The 19,536-nt window shown below is 34.4% G+C and overlaps 1 protein-coding gene across 4 annotated transcripts in view; it reads right to left on the bottom strand.

Moving 5' to 3' along the window:
- The window catches only part of LOC134533244 (ATPase family AAA domain-containing protein 2-like), a 161,634-nt gene that overhangs the window by 103,514 nt on the left and 38,584 nt on the right, over nt 1-19,536 (bottom strand). For all 4 annotated transcript variants that reach the window (XM_063370653.1, XM_063370656.1, XM_063370654.1 and 1 more), the window contains 4 exons: nt 18,150-18,285; nt 15,441-15,688; nt 14,832-14,980; nt 13,460-13,708 (listed from right to left, as the gene is read on the bottom strand). In XM_063370653.1, coding sequence (XP_063226723.1) covers nt 13,460-13,708; nt 14,832-14,980; nt 15,441-15,688; nt 18,150-18,285 — 782 coding nt within the window. The remainder of the gene's footprint in view (nt 1-13,459; nt 13,709-14,831; nt 14,981-15,440; nt 15,689-18,149; nt 18,286-19,536) is intronic.

Raw genomic sequence — 19,536 nt, 5'->3', positions numbered from 1 at the left:
GAAATAGTTCCTTAGTATGTAATTTTGAACAGCTGAAATAACGATAAATATTGCTTAAAATGTTTCACATATGTTTATTTCCAGATCCTGGAGTAATATTGTTTAATATATACGAAAGTTAAGTTATTTTGTTTACAGATGACGTTGCAAGCTGTTGCGGATGAATCACCTACGTAACTGTGTGTCGGCCCGAGCCATGTTGAACGCTTGTTTGCTCAAAACGACTTCTGATTTTCCGAAAACATCCAGTGTATTTGTGTACTAATTAATTTTCTAATTTTAAAGGGTTGTCTTAATTGTAACTTGTAGTGAACTATTGCTTTTACAGTGTAACTATGTGTTAGTTATTACGGTTTATTAGGTTATTAAAATGAATGTAAAGAAGGAGACAACCGGTCATCAGAGACAGCAAGATATTATCAACGTGGCACGAAGAGTTACGATGTTAATGAATACAGGTTAACTGGAACAGGGTGATGTCGCAGAAATGACAGCATTTCTTCTAGATCTGGGCGTCACGACCGTGAAAAAGTAAGTGACTAATTAACACGTTATGAAAGTATGTGCGTGAAAACGTTCCGTTAGGTTGGGGCGTGTTTGTAAAATAGTGTAAAAGTACCTTCCTCGCAGCTTTCTTGTTTTGAATGTCGGGCAAATTACGAACAGACACGTTCTTATATTTTCGGTTATATATTAGGTAATGGATTTATCTGCTGTGCACCCGTGGAAAAGGTTGCAGGGCTGTTCAAGACAGCACATTAAATAATACATAGGTCCCTAGAGGTCAGTATAGGCCTACAATTAAATACTGTAAACATGATTGTGTAAACAATGCGTAGCGTTTTCTTTCATTTGTAAGCATTTTAAACCCACAACATCAAGGAGGAGGAGGTTCACCGACTAAAAAATAGCAATTAATGTATATCATTAATTTAATTCAAGTAAAAAATGTATAATTGTGTTTACATTTTAGTGCAGTCTTTCTGAAAATTATTATAATATTTTGTTTTGCGAAAAATACCCGTATGTTTGGTAAACATTAGAGATTATAAAATCGGTATGATAATTTTTTTTTAAATTATTGCTTCTAAGCTGCATTTAATGATCTATTTGAGTTTGCGTAGGTAGGAATTTTTACAATGTAGTTGGTAGCTAATTCTTTTTGGCTAGTACACACACTATTAGTAGATTTTTGATAAAAATACTGATAGCTTCATGAGTTTTATTACAGTATCAATTCTAGTGGACGATATAATATGTAGGCTTTTTTGCATTATTTTAAAATCTAAGATTAATTTTTTTATAATGTCCTTGGAATTTATTTTTTGCATGGGTTAATACATACTTTGTCACAGTTACTTTGCATACATGTAAATCACCAGTGTAACTTCTATATGGAATGTTTTTTATTGTTTGTTTGTTATTATTAAACCTTCATTTTTTCAGCACGTAGGCTCACTTAAAAGTAGTTGTCAGTACAATGAACAAAATAAAGCATAAGTTTGAGGATAAATATACACATACATTTAAATTATAAGCCAATTGCACATATATTTCATGAACCTGAGTAATAAAATGTTTTGAATTAGATATACATACATTAGGCCTATAGATCATTGCATAATGAATTTAATACATTAAGAAAATTATCCTCACAATAATAACCCTTGCAGTGTAAACAGTTTTGATAGTAACTGTTGTTCTGTCATGATAGCATATTCATAAGTGTTTTGCTCTTGTCAACAAATACTATTCATTCCTACTGCATTTTATACATCCCAATTTGAGTACTTTTATTTTTATTTTATATTCAATTTGTAGATCCTACACAGAGTAACAACTCAAGGATATAAGACTTATGGATGATGAACAAGTAAAAAATGTACATATACACAGCAGTTCCTATCATATACTATCATGATAAATGGTAACGTGAAAACGAGCCTTAATGATGGCTCTTTTACAGAAATTAAAGTATTACGCCTAAGCATCAATAATTTTTTGTACGTGTTTCGTTTTTATTTATTTTCATAGTGAGAATCAATTTCCATGTGTACAATTCACTGAACATAGTTTATTTGTACTAGGTACTATCGCTTGGAATTGGACCACGTTGGTACGCCAGGTAAGAAGCGCAAGAAGAGACCACAGTTTGGAAAGTCACCCTCAAGCATAGATGACTTCACCATTGGTGCCATTCGCCGGACCATCTACAGAATGTACAGCCAAGGTAATCACATTAAATTTTCATTTTCATTGTGTGTAGAGAGGAAGGGTATTTATTATATTGTTGCAGTGAGATAAAAGCACTGATTCTCGATACTCTTAAGGAATAATTTTTCCAAAGATCTGTTAAAATAATTACTGAAATCACAAATCTCGTTAAATCATTATATTTATGTTTACAGGTTAAGTTTAGCAACACATGATATACGTACTCCCTAAACTATTGATAATACAGGCAAGCTTTATTAATGAAAAAAGCTTCTTTTGTTACGAGAATGAGTCACCAGTAAAAAAATTCATGGTACTCATGTTTATTACTTCCGATTTTCGTAGATTAGTAATGTCCCACAAGCAAAACATATTAAATGTAAGGTCATGTACACAGATACTAACCTAACATAACCTATCCTCAACCAACATAATGTAACCTAACCCAACCCAAATGAGGTTTATTTACATGAAATTAGGTTTGGTAAATTTTGGTTAGGTTAGGAAACATAATTGTCAATAATTAGAATGCATTTTAAAAAACTTGAGTATAAATTCAACTCTACGTAGGTTGTTGTCATGACTTTTTGTTAACACCTGTAACCATAAAAAGATACAGCATTTGAATATTTGAAAATATGTGTGTATAATAAATACCTATAGTTGGTTATAAATTTCTTTGCAGTACCATAGCTTTCAAATTTCAAGAATACTTCTCAGTTATATTTCATAGGTTCATTAAATTTTTTTTTAGTGCAATGTATTGTGTTATATATTGGTTAGACAAATGGTATTTATAATTTACAAACTGCTGTTGTAAATTATAGATTTTAATGGCCTCAATGGAAAAATAAGTAATGTACCACTACGGATAATATTGAAGGTTGTACCAAATCCCAACTGACGGTTCAAAGCAATACATTAAGGATAAAATATGCTGCCAACGTATAATATTATTCATTTTGCGATAATTTCCTTTCCTTTTCATTCTCCATTGTAACTTTAAACTTTGTTCTGTTTTGTGCTCTGTGGCTGTGAGGCTGTAGCCTATTTGTAATGCACTATTTTCCTCACACATGTTTTCTCCGGTGAAGAATTTTTTCATACCTTTTAGTGTAGAATATTTTTGCTCTGTGTGTCTTAAAAAGCTACACAAACAGTTTTGGCACATTATGAGTAAACTGACGAAAATATATTAGCATGTACTTTACATATCCGGCAATTCTTCAACAGAATTTACAATGTTTGACAATACCATAATCATGAAGTATACTTTCTTACATTAGGCATGATTATTGTTTATCTGAAGGCAGTTTCTTAAACTTTACAGGCCTCCACATCACGTTGTCTTCCATTTTGAAAGAAATTAGAGAGAATGAGTTGGACTTCGTGGGAGGTGAATCAACTCTCTGCAAGTTGTTGAAGTCTATGAACTTTACATGGAAGAATGTGAATGGTCGACGATTTCTTTTGCATAGGACAGATGTTGTGATTCAAATTAGAGATTTTTTGAGAACCTACCATGAATTGAAGGCGACGGGTGCAAACTTCATCTTCATTGATGAAACATGGATATTTGCGAAAGGTATTCTTCAAACTACCTAAGTAAAGAAATGTAATGCATTTATGGATGCTGGCAGGTAACAAAAGGTTATTTCTACACCTTTTTTTTTCAGGAACAGTGGCAAAGGCATGGCAAGATGATTCTGTCGAGACAGTGAAGAGGCATACCTTAGGTGATGGGAAGAGATTCATCGTTGTCCACGCTGGAGGGGTTAATGGCTTCGTGCCGGAAGCTGGTTTGCTTTTTGTTTCAGGTCAGAAGAGTGGAGACTACCATGGGGAGATGAACGGAGACTACCATGGGGAGATGAACGGAGATACTTTCAAGAGTTGGATGGAGAAATTGCTGATAAGTTTGGAGGAGCCCAGTGTCATCATCATGGACAATGCTGCATATCACAGCACATTGGTATGGCATTTTTGTTGAATTCACTGATAATTAGTATGTACCATATGGGGAGGGTACACAAGGGCAAGGTATTGCACACAGAGTGCAGACATCTGACGGGGCGCCCCTGGTATCTAAATACCCTTACGGATGACATGAAATAATGACCTGCAATGAAAAAGTGACGAAATGAGAAAAATGGAGGAAACAGTAGATCCCTGAGAAACCTCACCAGCCGAAGACATCGTCCTCCATGTTTACCACATGCGATAAATTGTTCATTGGTCCCGGATTGCTTTGGTGGGAGTCGAGTCGTCTGACCACTCGGACACAGTGGCCCGAGTATTGTCTTTGTAATATATGCCTTCTTGAACAATACCAATTGAAGAATTTTAGACATCCATAATTTGTATTTTATATGTATACAATCACTTCTTTATCCAAAAAAAAATTTTGTTAGGTTAGAAGGTACAGTCCTGTAACCTTCTTTTAGACTTAATGATCTTTTATATTATGTTTCAATATTTTGCTTTCATTATACCTATTAAGAAACCAGTTGGCAATCAATTTATTTCGTAGCCTAAAGTCTTTTTTAACTTCGAGATCAATGTGTAACATCAAACATTTGTTTAGAGGATGAGTTTTTTTTATTAAAAATTTTATTCAGTGTTCTCCAAATTACAATTTAAAATTCTGATTAGAGGTTACCGGGTAATTTTGTGCTAGTTGTATGAACAGCAATATTTTTTGCTGGCCTTGTCACCAAAAATACTAACAGAGTTTACTGTCAATTAATTTCCACTGTTTTATACTAAAAGCATAATACCCATTGTTTTGTCAAGTTTTTACTACATATGTACCCACAGTTTGTTGCAAAGTACTGAATATGAAGTTATGTTTTAATATTTTATCATTGCTTACCATTTTCCATATCAACTAACATTTTTTACACAACAATTAAATTACAGACCGATAAATCACCAAACTCCAAATGGAAGAAGAGTGATGTCGTTTCTTGGCTGGAACAGCATAACATCCCGTTCACTAGGACTGCTCCAGCCAAGGAACTGTTGCGGGTAGCCAAACTACACAGACCAGGAGGAAGGTAAGTCTATATATTTTTTTTAAAAGCAGTTGTAAATTTCAACATAGTTTTGTTAATGCCTATGTATGTATTGTACATTATCAGTTACTGATCACCATTCTTATTTTGAAGGTATGTGATTGACGAGATGGTTCGTGATCATGGCCATGAGGTTCTGCGACTCCCTCCATATCATTGTCACTACAATGCCATCGAGCTTGTTTGGTCCCAGTGCAAAACTTATTTCAAAAGCCACATGGGAAGGGGCAACAAATTTGATGATGCAGCTGTCCATGAAATTTGGAGTGAAGCCCTAGACTTTGTCACTACCGAGAGGTATTTTTTTTATTATTTTCCCTTACCATATATGAAAATAAAACTTGACTTAATCAAAAACAGAGATATCAGTTTGTTTTTAACTATAAACCAAATGTTTTCCAATTAGGTGGGCTGCTTGTGTGGCACACGTTGAAAAGTTAATTGAGCAAGATTGGGAGCAGCAAGTCTACAAGAACATTGGTGATGTGGCTCCCTTGATAGTTCACCTGGGTGAATCAGGTGAAAGCAGCAGCGAGGATGATAACGTGGCTGGGGAAGGGTACAGCAGAGATACAGAAGTATTGGCAGTACCACTGAGTGAGGGAATTGTAATATCTGATTGATTAAGGTTCAATGTGAGTATAGTGAAGAGTCAGTTAGTGTAATTATTGAAATTATTAAATGTAGTTAATAATTTCAGTTTCTCTAGCCTACCTCTCTCAGTTTTAAGAATTGTATCTAGAAGTTTGGGTCTGAAAGTCAAATTACAGTGTGTCAAAAGTATGTTGAATACTAATCTCGTGACTAGACCTGTTAATGACGTATAAACAAATTCAAATGTAATATTTATATTTGCGTGTAAGGTTTGCGCAGACGGTGACAATACACTTCGAAAGGCACAAATCACGCTTTATATTAGTGGTGCACCGATATGACTTTACCGATTACCGATTCGATTACAGATTATGAGAGCAATAATCGGCAGATACCGATTCAGTTACCAATTATAATGAAGAAATTTTTTTAAGTGTAATAATGCACGCAAAATTTTTTATTCCCATGTGAATTTAATAACAAGATTAGGTAAAATTGAGAATACAGTTATAATAACAGTATAAAAATATATAAAATACACTATTAAGTCATTGAAAGGGGAAATTAACTTCTATTTAAATATTTGTTATTGTAAACAACTTTAACTACAGTCTAATAATTGTAATTTACAATGGGTAAGTTTTTGTTGCGGAAAACTAGCATTATTATAGACTATCGCATAAGGTTGCATCAAGAAATTACCGTTTAACAATGTAAACATGCTGCTTTATTTTGTTCACTTGAGTTTATAGAAAAATGTTTCCACACTTCACATTTTTTCTCCCTACTCGCCATCTCACTATAATTATATAAAAATGAATAAAAACCAATTATAGCACATGTGATTTTATTTATGTTGACGGAATATATAAAATTATAAATACCTTTTCACTTTTCACGTCACATACAAATAACAAACGGATAATGTTATCAAAGACGCCCATAACGAGTTTGTAAAACGCAGTGATAAAAACTAGAAGGTATCGGGTCCACGATTTTGAACCGCTACTATCGACTCGAAAAGATCGATTGTCATAGAATCCACTGCAACTGTTTGTGGTATTTTCATTGCGTGCCATCTATTTTACGTCTCTGGCTATAGGTAACGTACATGGTAGAGGTGGGTTGCTACAGCAATTTTCGGTATCTGTTCCAATCTGATACTGATACAGTAATGTACCTATTTCCAAGTGTCTGATACTTTTGTATCAGAGGAGTAGCGGTCCCAGGAAACGACAAGGTATCGGTGTCTCTGATACATTATTTATCACGCCCGGTAATTCTCTACCTTTGTTACTCTCATGCCCTCCTGATACAGCCAGTATCAATCAGTTCAACATTCACTGCAGTTCGTCCTGGCCGTGTATTAATTACCACCATGTACATTGTTGCGGGCTGTCATGCTTTGTAGTTAGTATCTTTATAGTGAAATAAGGAATGGATAAGTGCAGGAAAAAGACTTCATTTGTGTGGAAATTTTTACGGAAAATAATGAGTTTGCTAATTGTAATTTGTGTAAACAAAAACTGAGTTATAAATCATCATCGACTAATCTGAAGAAACATTTGAAACGTAAACATTGATATAGTATGCTCACTAATGTACGTATCTGTTTTTTTTTATTTTTAATTTTTGATAAAATCGTAATCTTTTAATGTATGAAAACATTAGTTACTAATTGTTTTCAGGAAAAAAAGTCCATATGTTGATTACATCTGTTATTAGTGTCAACTGAGAATTTATTTGCATTTTCATAGCTGTTAGGTGCACAAATATAAATATTATATCTTGTATTAATGTACTTTTTAATATTAAAATTTCATTAGTTTTATTATTGAACGAGACTGTGCACGCACCGCGCACTGAGCGTACTTTGGATGTGGGACAATAACCAAACGACTCGTAACAATTTCGCTTTGCGCCTCTCCTTCAACGCCTTCTCCTGCGCTTCTTCCCCTACATTATTTCCCTTCTTTATCCCTTATTCGTCGTTCCTGCTCCCTCCCCTTTCACAAGCTCCGCCCAAGTGACCGTCATCTGCGATCGGGTTCTGCGCACATTGGCCGTGGTGTTGTTCCAGGCGAATTCTGAACTGATACTAAAGTACTTGATACTTTTCAAGTGTACTCGTTTGCCGTTCCTGATACAGGCGCGTATCAGTGCTAAGTATCTGGTTGATACTTTTCGACCCACCTCTAGTACATGGCCACTAAACAAAAGACGAAACGTAAATAAACGTGTAGGAAAAATACATTTTTTTTATTGTTTGAGGCAATGAGATTTATTAAACTTAACGAAATATCTGTAATTATGATATGACGCAGTTAGATGAATTTTGTAATATATACAAATATTACCGTATTTTGTCCTAAAATGTGTAACAAAATATTACACGTTAGAAACCTACTTAATTACGCCGGGATGTAAATAATCGGCAAAGTAATCGTTAAGATAATCGCTGATTACGATTAATCGGTAAGTACCCATAATCGCCGATTACGATTCATCGGTATCCGCATCGGTGCACCACTACTTTATATTAAACTTAACTAAAATAATTTAGTTTAACTACAGATGGAATTTGTTATTACTCTCAAATTCAAAGCATCTAACAATTCTTTCAATTGATTAAGTTATCTTTAAGATCAAATGTTAATTACTTGGATGTTATTTATTTAAACTAACTTCAGTCCGGCAGAGCGTGGACTACTGGGTACGTAACTTGCAGTACCAGTCAAACAAAATAGCAACATGTTCTTTCAATATCAAGTTCCATCTATATTATCTAATATTATTTAGTTCGGGATCGCGATTCCGGAATTTGAATGGTAAATCTAAAGATGAACGGTTTTTCTGTACAAAGAATATGATCTATAATATAAAAGATTCTAGTTCTGTGAAAAATGTTCGTCTTGTTTAAATCGTCATTCGTTAAGGTACTTCTATAATCAGCGAGTCTTCGGGTGATGGGGTAAGGGACCAAACCTTGCTGCCGGATACCCACGAGACGTGTAGGTTCTCGGAGAATCCTTGGTTCGACTCAATCAGGACTGCGAACTTGGTGTTGCTCCTCCGGTCTCTAGCGGGCGGCAGGAATACGCGCCGTCACGACTCCATCCTTCAGGCTGTGGGCTGCAACTGGGCTGGACTGCGCGACGGTCATCCTTCCCGGGCTCGAACTGCGACTTTTCAATCTTCGACAGGATTCTTCTTTCTTCAGGATGATCAACGGCATTTATTCTTCATAGTTTCAAAACAAATTAAGTTATTGGACGATCTCTTGAATCTGGATATTCGTAGACTTCTCTTCTTAATAATTATCTAGAATTCTTGACGTCTGAATCTTATCTTCGTTGATTAAATTTATTAGTTCCTTCGAAATCTCGGTCAATATTGGCATTAATAAACAGTTTCAATTCTTCTATAAATATTCAATTCTAAATTAATGTCGAAATCGTTGCGTTCTAGATGTTGCCTTCATCAAGTCTCAATTCGTTCTAAAAGAATCTTTTCCCCGTCACTAATAAACGATTTTCTTTCGTTTTGTTTATTAAACAAAACTAGTAAAATTACTACCCATTACTGTCGTTGTTCATCTTTAAATTAATATTGGTTTCAAAAAATACTGCTATCTTAGCCTTGACAATAATTTAAAATAAAAATTAACAAAAGAAATTTACAGTCTGAATCAACCATAGATTACAAATATAAACATACGGAATAAAGTGTAATTAAACAAAATAAATATTAAAGGTAATTAAATATTTACTTTCTATAAAGGATAAATATTGCCTTTATAATAGCGAAGATCAGAGCACCAGATCGTGAGTAATGAACATGTAATAATTTATAATGAGTTTTAAGTGTTTTGTAAAGTGTCGTGTCGATGTACATTCATGTTGGGTCATAAGTGTATGTTAGTTAAAATTTCATGTTTTTAATTACATATGCTCAGGGTAAATGTGCTAATGTATGCTTTTTTTAATAACAGGTGTTCTGGATAACGTGTTTAGTGATATGTAATTTCTCTGCTGTGTTTATATGTGATTCTTAAACATTAGTTTCATTACAGAATATAACATAATATTGATGGTAGTGATAATTTATTGCTGAGTTTCGATTTATTTAATATATTTATTTTAATACAGATTCTTAAGTTAAGTTTTTTATGGCAACAATTTTTTTTCTGCATTGTACACACTTAAGTGATATAGTTTTTATATGAGACAACCACATAGACATAAAAATACACACTTACAGAAATGTTTAATGTATAACTTAGAATTTGAATTTAAAATTTATTCTGCTTGATAGAAAATAATGCCTCTAATTACAAAAAACATGTTGGTTAGCCATAACCTTTAACCGATACTTGACTCGGTTCGTAGTGCCAGAAAAGTGTTACTAACTTGTTATTTTCTATTCACAAATGACCTCTCGATGCAATGGCAGTGATGTGCCTGGTACTCACGGCTTTAGAAAACTAACAGTTTACATAGCTACCTCATACTGAATAATTTCTTAAAGTTAAATTCTTTATAAATGATACTGACATAATTTTCATTCTTTCAACCAAAACACTTTGTGATATAGTAATCTCGAAGCAGCAAAATTTCTTTAGTAAAACTTAACATCAATTTTTATAGATATTATGTGAAGACACAGCACCACGCTGGGTTTAAACTCTAAACTACAAAAATTTGCTTAGATTTTTTTATATTTAATATTTGAATTATTAAACATGGTGTTATGACATTTTCTACTGACATTTAACCAATTATAAAAATTGCAGTGTAATTTTATTATCCATTAATTACATCCCTATTTGACAGTTACCCAACCAAAACATTGCCATGTGGTAGCCACATGGTTTTCCACATGGCAATGTTATTGTTGATATTTGGCCGAAGGATACATAGTCACCTTGAAAATAGATCCCAGCTTGAAGCAGGGCTTCCTAAAAGTATGAACTTACCGTGCGCTGGCTATAACCTAACACTAAGACACTTAACTTGTACCCCACATGAAATTGATTTTGATAAAAGTTTAAATACTTGGCCAAAAATACACAGTATTATTACAAGGTGCAAATGGTTTATCATGAACACAAACTTTTTAATTTACTTGAACTATTCAATAACACTGCTTAGCATGACTATCTTGGCTGCAAGGTAGAACATAAAAGACAACAAACGAATAGCTGAAGCTAGTGAGATTTCCTCTCGACAATCAACAGTTGATACACGTGAAAAAGCAGCTATGTTATTGGCAATCAAATTGCCATGAGTACAACAAGTTACAATAATTGAGATACACGTCCACAGCTAAATCGTAAAAGACAAATTTTTTTCATACATTTTACAGAAAAAGTGTAAACGTTGGCAAGTATGAAGTTAACAAAAGCCTGCTGGAAAATAAAATTTCATAACTTCCAGCACCTTAACTGTTTATTTTGCAAATTTATCCTGACCAGTGTTTCCGTTCATCATTTTTTTCAAAACTTTTATGACCTGTATACACCCTGACTCAGGTTTATCAAATTTTTTACATCCGGTTTGAAAGAACCTACGGCCAAAAAAAATTAATTCATGTAAAGGAATTAAATTAAATTGAACTTGCAAAGTTTTGAAAAATTTCTTATAGTGTCTGAGGATCTAACGAATTCTTCAGAGATTCAAAGCCAAATCCAAAAGTCATAATTGCATAAAATACCATTAAAAATACACCAAACTTTAAAAACTGTCATCACAAGTATTAGAAATAATATTTATTTATATAATAAGATTCTGGTGTTTTTTCATAGCTTTAATATTATTTAGTATATGATTTTATAATCTGGATGAATAAAGTTAGCGGTTTTTGGAATTATCTAGTTTTAAATTATACATGAGAAAGGTCAAAACTGGTGCTTGGATTAAGTAAAATCAGTGCCTAAACATCACTATAATTTGATTTCCTTAAACAAGTGTGTCAAAAACTTCAGTTCACAGTACTTTTTAAGGTGGTCCCTGGTCCGACAACTACATTTTTTTTTTTTAGTTAATAATTTTGTACTTGCCTTGTTTGCTGCAGTTTTACAATTGAAATCATTTTACATTATACATGTTAATTATGATGAAAAAATATCAGCAAGTATTTTATTTTAAATTTTCAAAATTCAGGAAAATCTAAAAAGTGGTCTGAAAAATAAACTGTAAGATATACATATATTTAGACTTTGCCAGACTTTTTTCTTTTAAAGTAAAGATTTAAAAAAAAAGTCAGTGGTAGCATATGCCTAACATTATTAAAACAAGAAATATTGTGCATAATCAGCAATTTTTTCTGGCCGCAAGCCAGTTCAAATGCACCTGTCTTGTGCGCAGGAGCCCACAGTCGCCTGCCATGTTGTCCAATACTTCTCACCCACCCTCGGCCAACGGGACTAACTCTTCCTTCTCTGGGCCGGTAAATATTCCAAATGGTGCGGAGTACTGTGTTAACGACAAAGATATTTTTGACCATCCCCGATCCACGAACAGTGTCTACAGTCAACCTTCTCCAGCACAAAAATAATACGCAGTTATATTTAATTATTTACTTCTTTAAATAGGCGGATGTCTTATGAACAAAATGATACTCAATAACCAATAAGTATACGAAGAACCACACATGGTACCAAAACAAGCCGTGAAACACGGCTCTCCCTCTCAGACAAGGCTGCTTGTGCGACCAGCCTAACCTAGCAACTAGCAACTATAAGAAGAATACCAGCATTTGTTATTGCAGAGCTGGAAACCTGAAAATTTAAATTACGAGGTGTATATTTCAGGATGCTATCTCGTACAATGTGTGTGGCAGTCTTCACCGCCACTACCTGCCCAGCATCCGGAGCATCTCCAGAAGGACTAGTAGCGGACAATGGTTTGCTGAAAGTTAATTACTTTTTTTCGGCCGAGGATGATGAATTAAAGGACTATGATTAAAATAAACATGTCTAGAAGAAAAACTTGGGCAGTTGCATCTAAAGAAAACCCACGATTGATTTTTTATCAAATTTAAGGGCAACTTGCAATTTGCAATAGAAAATATTGTGACTTTGTAATTTACACAAAAAATGATTTCCATGTTGAATAAATTTTGTTCTACAAAGAAATTTGGAAGAAATGGATGCTTCCAAAACTACAACAATTTTTTGAAGAATGCTTACTTACAGAGATAGCAGATCCATTAATTTCACGAGACCTAAAATGTGAGAGCCTAAATTATAAAGGAAGCTTAATAAACACGAATTAAAAACATAAAAGCGATTACTTCAGTCATGGTTTCCTAATTTCACTTAAGTATTATGCATTTGTTCTTCTATTTTCAACACTGTTATACATTGTGTTTTTTTTTACAAAGCCCCTCAATTGTTTTGATAATATTTTTACATTAATATTAAATCTTTCTAAAAAAATATATCAAATGATTTATTCACAATTTGGTTATCTTTGCAGAAGCTTATAAAACACTTTCAACATCACAAAAATATGAACCTGCAAACAGTAAAAGCTAATAGGATCTACCTACAAGTATAAACTGTCACCAGACATTACCTTTCTGGCTGGCAGAGGAAAGAACAGTTCCCTGTCGAACCTTCCAGGCCGCCTGAGGGCTGGGTCGATGGCATCAATGCGGTTCGTAGCACCAATCACAATCACATCTCCACGGTTGTCGATACCGTCCATAAGTGCAAGAAGCGTGGAGACTATACTCGCATGTATTTGGTCCTGCTTGGTGGAGCGCACAGGCGCCAGGCCGTCTATCTCATCGAAAAATATAATGGAAGGCCGCATCTGGTACGCCTGTTCATAAACACAAAATTAAATTATAGCACACGATGTTATGAGTATATGAAGATGATTACAATGCTAAAACCTAAAAGCCAACAAACATTATTACATACCTTCATGAATTAGAAGTCTAAAATATGTAAGGGGAGAGAGGGGAAGAAACGTTTTGATATAATTTTATTACAAAAGTAATATTCAGGTACTGCTTTTACCCGAAAATAATGGAACTCAAAATATAATGCGACCCCAAACGTATTGATTATGAGTTTCTGAAAAAGACTTTCTATATTGGAAATCGCAATTCAAATACACAGCACTTGAAAATTATTTAAAATAATTAAATTTAGTCCACATTTACTAGACCCTTTCTGGTGCCACTTACTTCAGCAGAGTGATTTGCATGGTCTCTTGTGAAACGCCAAGTTCCAGTTAGGAGAAAAAAAACTGATTTTTTTATTACTAGTTCAAAAGTTGTAGCTGTTCAGAAAGCAAAGAAAGTGTTGATATGCAATGGTCTGGTGGCAAGATGAAGAGTAGGGGATTGGGTGCGTGAAGGGAAGCAAAAAGAACCCAGTGACCAACTACATTTGCACCCTCTCTATCATGCATCTCTCATCTGTCATGCCTGTGCAGAGGTTCAGGAAGCCCCGGACTAAACTGGCGTTAAGTGAAGCAGTTTGCAGGCAGAGCCTGTAGTTTTTCAACTAAGAGGAGGTTCAAGAGGCAGCAATTAACAGCGGTCTAAAGTGGCATAAGTGACATATTTATGAGGCAGAGCCTGTAGTTTGTCAACTAAGCTGTTCCCAATGGCAAGATACAAGTTTGCGATTATAATGTGACCCCAACTTTTAGTTTCCACAGTTTTGGTAATAATCATAGCATTTGATTATGGTAAATATTATATTTTAAGTGGGTGCTTAAACTTAACATGTAGCTGCATAAAAAATGTTTATATTTAATAATTTTAGTACTAGAGCACATTGAAAATTCAATTGTAAATATTCTAAGCAAGCATTTAAATGCTGTATAAATATGGTTTACCATTATTTTTAGACAATGATGCCAAATGTGTATATAAATATTTTTAATTAACTAGTGCAACGTGACATGCATTATTTACGACAGCAAACTGTACCTGATCAAACAGAAGACGCAGCTGCCGCTCCGACTCACCGACCCACTTGCTCAAGCAATCCGCACCTTTCCTCATGAAAAACGAAACCTTACGGTCTCCTTGACTACACTCATTGGCCAGCGCTCGGGCAATCAAGGTCTTACCAGTACCTGGAGCACATCAAATTGTAGTCATGGGATTTGCACTTCTCAGATACTTTAGTTTTTTGTTGAAGTGTCAGTTTCATAGCAGGGCTGACTCAGCCCCAAACTCAACTATGGAAACACTTCCTACCAACCAGGTGCATTTTAATTTTTCCAGCACCAAAATAAAGGCATGTCTGAAAGTTTTTTCGAAAAAATATGTACACTCTGAAATACTAATAGCCATACAACATACAATCCAAACAATTTTTTTTATTCATGTGAATTTTTTTTATTAGAATATGACTAAATTAATATGTTTGACTGCACTAGTTTTTGTGATCTGAAAAAGTTAATGCGTAATACCTCATCACTTTTGACATATGATGTTTTACTGATGCATTAAAATTAATTTTGAAGTAATGAATTTTGCAACGACATTTCACATCTCAGGGAATTGTGCAGTTTCCATACAAATGTTAGGTACCTGGAGGGCCGTGGAAAAGCACGCCCTTAGGTGGCTTGATGTGGAACTTGTCGAAGATTTCGCGGTACAAGATCGGGAACACCACCATCTCCTTGAGGCACAGAATGTGGCTCTCCAGACCGCCCACGTGCTTGAACAAGATGTCCTTGTCCAGGGCCATGGGATCCACATCAGCCAGTGTCGGGGCTAGCTTCTTTATGTCGCTGGGACGCGAGTGCCCTGACGGACTGTAGTTGACAGGCACGCACCTGCGACAACCCACCATCAAATCTAATTGTTTATCTGCTGTACAGAAGTCCCAGCACACTGGACTCTTCTCAGATTGGAACGGCTTGGCACCAGCAAGCCGAAAATACTGCTGCCAAGTGCCAATGTGGCTCACTCATAGCACTTCTCCGCGAACAATCTGGCCAGAGGGAAGGTAGCACAGAGCTGAAGCGCAACCACTCCTCCCGTGATCCCTCTCCAGCGCACCAGCTGTATGTCTATACTACCCGACACATTATGTAGTCACTGAAAATGTCAGATTTTGAAGAGGCCATCCCCTCTACGATCCAAGATGAATTAACAAACATAAACATGCTTCATGTTTTTGCAGCAAGTGTAGATGATTGCAACCATAATTGTCTAATTATTGCATCGTTCTTTGAGCAACAGCAGGTTAACCATTCTTGGAGCTTGACAGAACTTGCGTTGTGCAGAGTTGCCATATAGCATTATCAAGTTTTGAATAAGCCAAGCACCATGCTTTTCCAACACACATGTTATGAAAAATTTTGTGCTGGTTATTCAGGTAAATATGTTAAGTTTAGCCTTATTTTGCAGTCTTTGAAAATTACCTGCCTTATCAATGTATAATCACTAGATTTGGGCCTACACAAAAAAGAGCAACATATTTTCTTTGTAATAGTATTGGAAAATGCTGACACTTTAAACCTTAAAATTTCTATCCTTTCCTGTTTCCCAAGGGAATATTTTTTCTCATCCAAAATTTTTCCAGAACCAAAATTACTTATCCTGCATAGATTATTCACCACAAATTCTTATGTCTACAAATTCACTAATCAAATTAGATAAATGAACATATCCTTAAATTTGTCAGGTATTCACCATGACATGTAAAATTATAACCTCAGTGTTATCATGTTGCAATGAACCTATAATACAAAACTAGGTCACCAAATTTAACGTTAAAATAATGCTGAGCTTGAAAAATATATATTAATATTAAAAGTATTCATTTTTGGAAACTGAAAAAAAAATTATTCCCTTTATTAAAACCTAACTATATATCTGTTTAACAAAATAGTACTATTGTTTTTGAGGTTATATTTCTTTAAGCGTGTTGAGGGTGAAATTTTAGTGCGCATCAGAAATGCAATGAAATAAAAGCAAATAACAAAACTGAAACCGACAGGTTGAAAGTCTAACGCGCAAGCATGCAGGAAATGCAATAGCCAAGAGCCGAAGTCATTAAGGTGGTGGACCCATGGGAGACGTATTGAGCGTATTGGTGTGCCAAAGTAAACTTGATGGTAATGAAACTATCCTAGAATACATTTTGTAAATTTAAAGTCATAACAAAATATAACAGCTACTTAAAAAATACCTATCATTTATTAGCCTCAAAAATTGTGTTGGGATGAACATGGCGCACCTTTGAAGTATTTTTCAACCTACAAGTTGCAGTCCAATAGATCCCGGCTAGGACTTGATTTTCGACGAGGAATCTTGTTAAAATTCATTAAACAGTTAATACTATAAATTTGCCAAACTAAAATTTTAACCTGAATCATATTAAAGCATATGTTTGTGTACTTGTTTTTGCTCAACAACTGAAATCAGTCGGTAAATAATTCCAACAAACCTACCTTAACCTGATTGAGCTTATTCAAGATTAAGTTTTAAAAAATAATATATTATAATATAATTAAAAAGTAAAAAAAAATTTTTTTGTATTGTTGCTATCTGAACCTCGTACCTCGTGCTTATAAAGCGCACACCTTACCTACATGCTACCAAGATCATTGGGAAACAGTAAGGAAAATATGTATATAATCATTGTAAAAGTAACTTTTTTTATGTTATTTAAAACTTGGGATACCATTTTATTATGATTATTTTCGTTTACCAAATACATGCCAGGGTAGTTTCACTATTATAAAGTTTAATTTGGCACACCGATATGTTTGGTATGTACCCTAATATTTACCAAAATGACTACATTACGGTTTATGCTGCTACATGTGCATCCGCATCTTTTCGAGGTTTATGGAACTTCTGCGCAGACGCAGCTCCGTTGTCCCGCAGTTCCGTTCAATTTTTTACTAAAATACTCCTACCAAATGCGGTATACCGAGAGTTAAGATGTTTACACACCAATAATGATTGTTACAAGAAACCAATTATTGTTTCCAGTTAACCATGAAAATTAAAAAGTTGCTAACCACGGCTTATTTGATTAGAAAAAAAAAGCCAAACAAAAACAAAACCACAACGTTAACAACTTTATTAAAAAAAATTTATGTACTTATTAAGTTTGCCATCATTTGAAATCTTAAAAATTCAGACCAATATTCTGGTTGACATCTGCTGGGAATAACATGCTCGCATTCGAGATGTAAGCACTGCGGGTGATAAGAGGTTTCTCACGAGTGCAAATGCAAGTGTTCAGAGTGCTGTGATAAGTATAACAGGCTGACGATGTACCTGTTCCTGCTCTTGGTGGTCTTCTCGAAATGCTCGTCACTGGAGCTGGAAGAGGAGGAGAGCTTCCTGTGTCTGTGGCGGCGGACGGAGCTGCACAGCACGGAGCGGAGGATGCGGGACGACCTGCGAGGAGGGTCTGCCAACAACGCAGCACGATCAACACTATCTCGCCACGTGCAAGACAGCTTCACCCATTCTTCAACCTTTCATTTTAGTGAATACATGCTTCAGTCCAAAACAATAAAACAAAAAAAAACATATTCTGCAGTTTTAAAATGATAAATAAAAGAAATATTTTTTTTTTGTATTTGAGAAGATATAAAGTTTAATAATTTGCAATACTATAAAAACTTTTCTGACATGTGTTTCGTGAGTGTATAATTCTGCCAAAATTATATCACCATTTTGTGATTGATGTTTTTATCAATTTTTCTTTGCCATTGTTGTGAGGAACCTATCCTGTTAACATTGTCCAAGATACTGTACTTTTAACATGTAATTCTATAAATAAAATTACAATACTTTTTGATTCTGGAAACTTAGTTTGTTAATCAACCATTTAAAGGGTAGAATGTTTCAACACCATGGTTAATATTTTTCATTCATTGCACATTATTTTATTTTTGACCCTTGACACCTAGATTCAGATTTGGGGATAGGTGGGGAGGGGGATAAGTTCGAGGTACTCTCTGGAATTCAAATTCGAGATTCAGACTCAAGAAAATTGTGACTTGACTCATCAATAGAAAATAAAGCCCTCACTAAAAAGTAACTATAACAAAGTAAGCTACATGGTGTTTCTGAGTGACCAATAATCAAATTTTTTAAAAAAATTTCAGTACCTAATTAAATATAACTCTGTTTATGTTGTTTGTAATTTTTATTTACGTAAGCATGGTAGATAACTTACATATGTACTTCAGTTGGAATTTCACACAACAAAATTCATGTTGACTTTTGGAAATTTCTTACCATTCTTATGCAGGACATATTAATGGATAACTCTTAGCATTAGGATGTCACTATTTGCAAATATTTCAGCAGATAGCATTAATGGTTAAGAAGGATTGACACTGAGTGGTAACTTTAACTGTATGTTTGTCGTGATAAATAACCAAGTAAAACTTCAAAAGAACAAAAAAATTATGGTAAACATTTAACATTGTTACGATGCTAAATGATTCTTTGTTCATTCACTAAACTTTTACAGACGTGCTTAACAGGCCTATTCAATTTGAACCATGCCAAATTTTCACTGGCAAAGCCTTTTAGAAGTAGCAAGTTACGAAGTTAACAAAAAAAAGAACACATGTAACTTTGTACACATGACAGAAGTGAAACTACTTTGGCAATTCAAACCTAGACCTTAAGTATATCGTAAGGGGCA

The sequence above is a fragment of the Bacillus rossius genome, chromosome 6 (genome assembly GCF_032445375.1).
Source record: "Bacillus rossius redtenbacheri isolate Brsri chromosome 6, Brsri_v3, whole genome shotgun sequence".
Classification (NCBI taxonomy): domain Eukaryota; kingdom Metazoa; phylum Arthropoda; class Insecta; order Phasmatodea; family Bacillidae; genus Bacillus; species Bacillus rossius.
This window is presented reverse-complemented; position numbering and strand designations above follow the sequence as displayed.